We start from the raw sequence: 7,278 nt of genomic DNA, 5'->3' as shown, positions 1-7,278 counted from the left end.
ACCAACCGGGACCAAAGGCCCCCCTGCCTGGGCTAGCAGCAGCGGCCACGTGGAGGACCTTCTGTCCCGGTTCGTGTAAGAACCGGGACTAAAGGGTTAGGGCTTTAGTAACGACCCTTTAGTCCCGGTTCGAAAACTGGGACAAAAGGCCCTTACAAACCGGGGTAAAAGCCCCTTTTCCTACTAGTGCCTTGAGTTCCGTGAGTCGGTCCGTGTCCCATGTTCTACTCAACTTCGCCAGCGACCCGACCAACACTCTGAGGGGTGCAGCCGGCCGCCGGACATAGGCACGGCAAAGCCGGACGAGCTCCGCTTAGAGTAGGTTTTACGTTGTATGTAATAATACGGATTTGGTGATTTGGAAATGGTGTTTGTGATTGTAGCATCGATTTTTTGTGTTATGTCCGGTCACTGTCGCGGAGGCGCCTGTTGACTGAGTCCGGGTGCATCCGCGAACCGTGACCGGTCATCCCTCATTTTGTTGCCGCCGCAGCCGTCTTCCTCCTACCCGACCCCTTAAAACCATGCAATTCGTGCAATGTACTAGCAACTTTAATCACTAACGGATTTGTAAATATTCATTCCAAAATATATGCTACACAAAAAAAATCTCCCAGCCCAACAACAAAATAGTATTGGCGCATTTTCATGTATGTATTTGTCTTTTTTTGTACGCCTCGTATGAAAGTATATTTTTATCAAAATTTTCTTGAACATCTTATATATGTATTTCTGTATGTACAATTTTTTTTACCAATTCCTCTTGCACTTGGAAAATGGTATTTTTAAAACGGCCTACATGCACCCGTCCTACACTGGTCATTTTTGCCTATAGTGGCACTATTGCAATTTTTAAGTAGGGTCCTACTAAACGACATCGTTGTACAATCACTACTGAAATACCTCTTTTTGCTAAGTACCCGGATTACCTGGCAAATGGCGATAAGAACTCGGCAAATTCTTTGCCGAGTGTAGCAGTTGGCAAGGGGGGTTCAGCGTACACAATTCAGGCAAAGCGGTTTTGCCGATTATCTCTCATCTGGCGCTTGACAAAGACTTTGCCGAGTGCTTGCCCTAATAAAGCGACTTGACGGTGAGTCGGTCGGAGACGGCGCTTGCCAGACGGCAATCATTTTGCGAGTTAATCTAGTAGCTTTAGCGGGATATAACGCTACTAAGCGATGCTATAGTGCCAATTTACCTTATTTTGAGGCTGCTGCTATTTGACATAGCTCGTTGTTTAATATTTTCAATTTTGAAAAATGATCTTAAGTCGATTATTAAGTGAAAACTGAAATCAAATATGACACTGATTTGAAGTGTCAATTTATACTACATGATCAACTGAAGTGGGAGTTTGATGCATATACATGGCTTTAGATAAATTATATATTTTATTAATAATTTAGTAAGATATGTAAATTCCAATTTTGTTTTGCTCAAATCAAAATGCACGAACGTATATTTTACCGCAACATGGAGTTTCTGTAGTGTGAATCCTAACACGAGTTAGTCTGAAATACCAGATAGTAGTGACAGTTCAAATTTGGCCACAACCATGTCGTCAACATGGGAGGAAGACAAAGAAGATTAAAAAAAGTCTAATTAATGAAGATTTTAACGTACATAGTATATAGAATGAGTACACTACTCAAAAAGATTATCTAGCCAGTTTCGATCGAAACTAAACTACATTGGTCACAGATTTATGGATCAAATAATATATTCAATATTAGTTGAAATACCAGTTATTTAAATGTCAAACAACATTTGAAGTAGATTGCAAGTTAATATAATACCAAATATTGGCGATACCATAAATACAATCCCGTTAGCCTTGTTAATTTATGTAGATAAAATTTAAAATAATTAATTTTTTGCTCGTTATGTGCTTGGGCCACTCTACTAGTCCCTCAAACAGGGAAGAAACTGCGCTTGCAAAATTTTGTCGCTAGCTACCAACCACTGACCTCACTTTCCAACGGCTGAATGTTCAGAGATAGACTGCTCCGATGACCAACTTCTATAAAAAAAGTATTTTGAAAACTTCGGAGAGTGGCATGGATGTTGACTTAGACTAGTCGCGTGATCTTCTTACACGTTGCTGGACTTTAATGACACGTTTTTGGACCTCGCAAAAAAAAACATGACACGTTTTTGGACTTTAATGGTTCCGCAATTTAACAATCCTCTGTGTTGATATGGTCATCTTCGTAAATATCGTCGTACGCTTGTCACACATTCCCGGTCAATGTCATACAGGATCTATACTTCTATAGAGCTTCCGAATTTTTTTACTAACTACTCCAACTAAAAATATATATATATACTTCCAAGCTAACGTAGCTTCCGTCGTGGTGCAGCTACCGAAGTACTCGTATGAAGGAAATCTCACCCGTCCGACTCACTACTATTCGTCACCTTTTCCTTTATATACTCGATGGTGGCGGCAAGTAGTAGCTCATCACCGAGCCAACATCCCATCAAAAATAAAGCATCCACAAGGGTTAACACAAGAGGGAGAAACAAAGAGACACAGAGAAGGCCGAGGATGCTGACATTCACTGCTGCACTCCGGCATGTTCCAGTGCTCGACCAGCCGACGGCCGAGCCATGGCGGCGACTTTCCCTGCACCTGCACTCTCAGCGTCGACCATGTGGTAATCATGTTCTATCAATCTCCTGATCTGAATCCATGCATGGTTGAGAAAGAACTTGAGCACGCTCACGTCCGCATCAAGAACTGTTTTGATGGAAACTTTTGTTACTTCTTCATATAAATAGAGTTCCTTCTATGATTCTTGTCTACTCTCCACATAAGGTATGGAGTGATGTTGATCTAGACCTTTAGGCTGGCCGGAGAAAATTGCATACTGCATGTGCATCTAATACTGATATGTGCTTGAGTTGACAATTTTAAATCGGTATAAACTTCATATGACTTTGTTATTTTCCATTTGTCATGTATGATATTTAGGGTTGGTGCTAATTAGCAAATCCCCATCCTATCCGGAGGTAGATTTGGGTGAATGGAAAGTTGATGAGTACAGACAACGCACGGTGAGCACATCTACATTTGAATTAACTTATTTTGAGCAGAATAGTTGCCTACTGCATGAGCAGAAGCTGACAAACATATACTACTATATTAAACGCTGATCAAAAGAAATGTCGATGTTCCTAAAGGATGAACCGAGCGAGATGCGACAGATGATCGATGCCATAAGAACGGCCCTGGCGTCATTGGGTGATGATGAGACGTCAATGAGTGTTTCAGCCTACGACACAGCGTTGGTCGCCCTTGTCAAGAACCTTGACGGAGGCGATGGACCGCAATTTCCCTCATGCATCGACTGGATTGTTCAAAATCAACTACCAGATGGTTCGTGGGGTGATCCTGCTTTCTTCATGGTCCAAGATCGGATGATCAGCACCCTGGCATGTGTGGTGGCAGTGAAGTCTTGGAACATTGACAGCGACAACTTGTGTGACAGGGGTAAAAAGATTAATGGCTGGATTCTTTGTTTTTTTTATCATCGATTGACCTTGTTTATTTCCAAGGAAGGATCATATATCTAATGTAGATTGGACCTTTTTGTTGTAGGTGTGTTATTTATCAAAGAAAATATGAGCAGGTTGGTAGAAGAGGAACAGGACTGGATGCCATGCGGCTTTGAGATTAACTTCCCAGCACTCCTAGAGAAGGCCAAGGACCTGGACTTGGACATCCCTTATGATGACCCTGTTTTGGAAGAGATATATGCCAAGAGGAATCTGAAGCTCTCTAAGTATGCATACTTAGCTACATGCGTGTGATAAACCTTGTTTTATACATTGAGTTGGGTAGTCTATGTATATTAATTAAGTGATAATTAATCTCACTCTGAAATTGTAGGATACCTCTGGATGTGCTGCACGCCATACCAACGACCCTACTCTTCAGCGTGGAGGGAATGGTAGATTTACCACTGGACTGGGAAACGCTACTCCGATTGCGGTGTCCGGATGGCTCCTTCCATTCCTCACCTGCTGCCACAGCTGCTGCCCTCAGTCACACCGGTGACAAGGAATGCCATGCGTTCCTGGATAGGCTCATCCAAAAGTTCGAGGGGGGAGGTAATTAAAATCACTACTATTACTTCTTGTACAACCAGCACGATCGAATGCAAACTTAGGTAGGAAAGGCCTCTTCAATTCGTCAATACTGAAACAGAGTTTTACCAAAACAGCATTGGTCAATACTAACATTGCCATTCACATAAATTCCCTTTTTTTTTACTAGTGCCATGTAGCCACTCAATGGACACTTTTGAGCAATTATGGGTGGTCGATCGGCTGATGCGTCTGGGGATATCAAGGCACTTCACAAGTGAAATTCAGCAGTGCTTAGAGTTTATTTACAGGTAACATAAACAACTTCCATCTAACTGGAAATACACGATGTCATAACAAATCTTAATATTTATTCTGTTTTTAAAATGGAATGCTACTATAGAGTAGTAGTGTTTTCCTTTAAGACTGCTAATAGGGTACTAGTTTAAGACGAGGCGTATATCTACACTTTGAACAGGCGCTGGACTCAAAAGGGACTGGCTCACAACATGCACTGCCCAATCCCGGATATTGATGACACGGCCATGGGTTTCCGTCTCCTCCGTCAGCATGGCTACGACATCACTCCATGTAACTAATATTTTGTTAGTCAAATTTATGATAGAAGCTAGATTCGAAATTTGAGAAGCGCTTTGGCATGCATGGGTACTATGCCATGCTGGATCGAGTTTTACTAATGTGCATCTACAATGCAGCTGTGTTTAAGCACTTTGAGAAGGATGGCAAGTTCGTCTGCTTCCCAATGGAGACCAACCACGCTTCTGTTACCCCAATGCACAACACTTACCGTGCATCTCAGTTCATGTTCCCTGGTGACGACGACGTCCTGGCTAGGGCCGGCCGCTATTGCCGTGAATTCCTTCAAGAGAGACAATCCTCCAACAAGCTGTACGACAAGTGGATCATCACCAAGGACCTGCCGGGCGAGGTATGTGCCAACACATTCAAGTTAATTATGTATGCCTCAATCCCGCTACCACTTAGGTTCCCTGGTTGAGAACAGAGTATTGAGCAATTCTACATGCAAAATCAGGTCGGGTACACGCTAAACTTCCCATGGAAAGCAAGTTTGCCGCGAATTGAAACAAGGATGTATCTGGATCAGTATGGTGGCAACAATGATGTTTGGATTGCCAATGTCCTTTACAGGTAAAAAAAATTAGATAACCAAATTATCCTTAGTTAGAATAACTCTTCATTATAGGAACCAAAGGAAAATGTTGACCTTTTGGGATAATTTGAGATGCAACAGTATTTTAATCCTAAACTTGATCCATGTATCCAGCAAAGTGACATACATTGAGTGCATAGAAAAAATATCCATGAAAGCAGTTTAAATTCAGGAAGTTCTCATGTACAAAATGTGGAATGAGGCTCTATAGGTAACAACCATCCTATGTAGTATTCAACTAACATGTGACACTATAAATGTAGCTTCTATAAATATTTGTCACACCTTTGTTTCTGACAATTATCATTTCAGAATGAATCTTGTGAGCAACGACCTGTACCTTAAAATGGCTAAGGCTGATTTCAGAGAATATCAAAGACTCTCCCGAATTGAATGGAATGGCCTCAGAAAGTAAGTCATGGACATTTTTGCTACGTCTCTATCCTCAAATTCAATCAACTAGCTAACAAATTGACCAATAGATTCTTACATGAGACTTGGGAGTATATGCACAGGTGGTATTTCAGGAACCATCTGCAGAGGTATGGTGCGACTCCAAAGAGTGCGCTGAAGGCTTACTTCTTAGCTTCAGCAAATATCTTCGAACCCGGCCGAGCAGCAGAACGTCTAGCATGGGCTCGCATGGCGGTGCTTGCTGAGGCGGTTACAACTCACTTCCGACACATTGGGTATGTATGCAGCCTCATAGTTCCCCTCTCCAGAATCTGGTTTTAGTGCTGATCGATGCAAAATGTTTGTGCAATTCATTGCAGGGGTCCATGCTATTCAACAGAGAATCTTGAAGAGCTTATCGACCTTGTTTCGTTTGATGATGTTTCCGGCGGCCTTCGTGAAGCGGTAAAATTCAACAAACCACCACACTTGAGATGATATTGAACTTTTACCAGATATGAAATGGCCGAACCTCTATTTTCATTGGTAACTACAGTGGAAGCAGTGGCTTATGGCATGGACTGCAAAGGAGAGCCATGGATCCGTTGATGGAGATACAGCATTGTTGTTCGTCCGCACCATCGAGATCTGCTCAGGAAGGATTGTTTCAGCCGAGCAGAAACTGAACCTTTGGCATTATTCCCAGCTCGAGCAGCTCACCTCTTCCATCTGCCACAAGCTTGCCACAATAGGTCTTTCTCAGGTGCGTATGTACAAGCATTGCATTCATATATCCATGTAGTACCTCCATTTGAGTTGTATATGATTTATCAAACTATAACCAAAAAATGTTCAATGGGGAAAAACAGAATGAGGCAAGTATGGAGAACACAGAGGACTTACACCGGCAAGTGGATTTGGAGATGCAAGAACTATCTTGGCGTGTTCATCAGGGTTGCCATGGCATCAATAGAGAGACCAGACAGACATTTCTCAATGTGGTGAAAAGCTTCTATTACTCGGCTCATTGCTCACCTGAAACAGTTGATAGCCACATCGCAAAGGTCATATTTCAGGATGTTATTTAGGAAGAACCCTCTTTCTTTCTTTTTTTGACATGAGGAAGCACCCTCTTTTGTCCATGTTAGAATTATTAAGCACGATTTGTGCTGGGTTCCGGCATGTTACATGTCTGTAAATCTTTTTTCGAACCTGCAAGGACTGCACATGAATACATAGATAGAAAGGTAACAAGGTTCCAAACGACATGGTACATGTGTAAGTTGTACAGAAGTTTGCTGCTATAAATATACTCCCTTCGTTCCTAAATATATGTCTTTTTAGAAATTCCAATAAGTGATTACATACGAAGCAAAATGAGTGAACTATACTCTAAAATATGTCTACATACATCCGTATGTTCTAGTCCATTTGAAATGTCTAAAAAGTCTTATATTTAGGAACAGAGGGAGTACATGTACACGCCCCTGTAACCTACAGTGGGAAAATACAATGCAAATAACATGCATGTTATGTGCGTGTGGAAATAGATCGATCTAGCCAGAGTAAGTTCCCTGTTTATTCCCTTTCTTTCCCTTTTG

General features: G+C 41.8%; 1 protein-coding gene across 1 annotated transcript; it reads left to right on the top strand.

Annotated features, from left to right (window-relative positions):
- The first annotated feature begins 2,383 nt into the window (after nucleotides 1–2,383).
- Nucleotides 2,384–6,862, top strand: LOC109740374 (syn-copalyl diphosphate synthase, chloroplastic). The gene is made up of 14 exons (XM_020302456.2): nucleotides 2,384–2,660; nucleotides 2,978–3,060; nucleotides 3,187–3,496; nucleotides 3,605–3,788; nucleotides 3,896–4,116; nucleotides 4,283–4,403; nucleotides 4,571–4,683; nucleotides 4,809–5,041; nucleotides 5,147–5,262; nucleotides 5,597–5,695; nucleotides 5,800–5,973; nucleotides 6,058–6,142; nucleotides 6,234–6,440; nucleotides 6,547–6,862. Exons 1-14 carry the CDS (start codon nucleotides 2,441–2,443, stop codon nucleotides 6,763–6,765), a joined length of 2,385 nt encoding a protein of 794 aa, XP_020158045.2. The 5' UTR covers nucleotides 2,384–2,440; the 3' UTR covers nucleotides 6,766–6,862.
- Nucleotides 6,863–7,278: the final 416 nt, after the last annotated feature.

This window comes from Aegilops tauschii, chromosome 2, assembly GCF_002575655.3.
Source record: "Aegilops tauschii subsp. strangulata cultivar AL8/78 chromosome 2, Aet v6.0, whole genome shotgun sequence".
In the NCBI taxonomy this organism is placed as follows: Eukaryota; Viridiplantae; Streptophyta; class Magnoliopsida; order Poales; family Poaceae; genus Aegilops; species Aegilops tauschii.
This window is presented reverse-complemented; position numbering and strand designations above follow the sequence as displayed.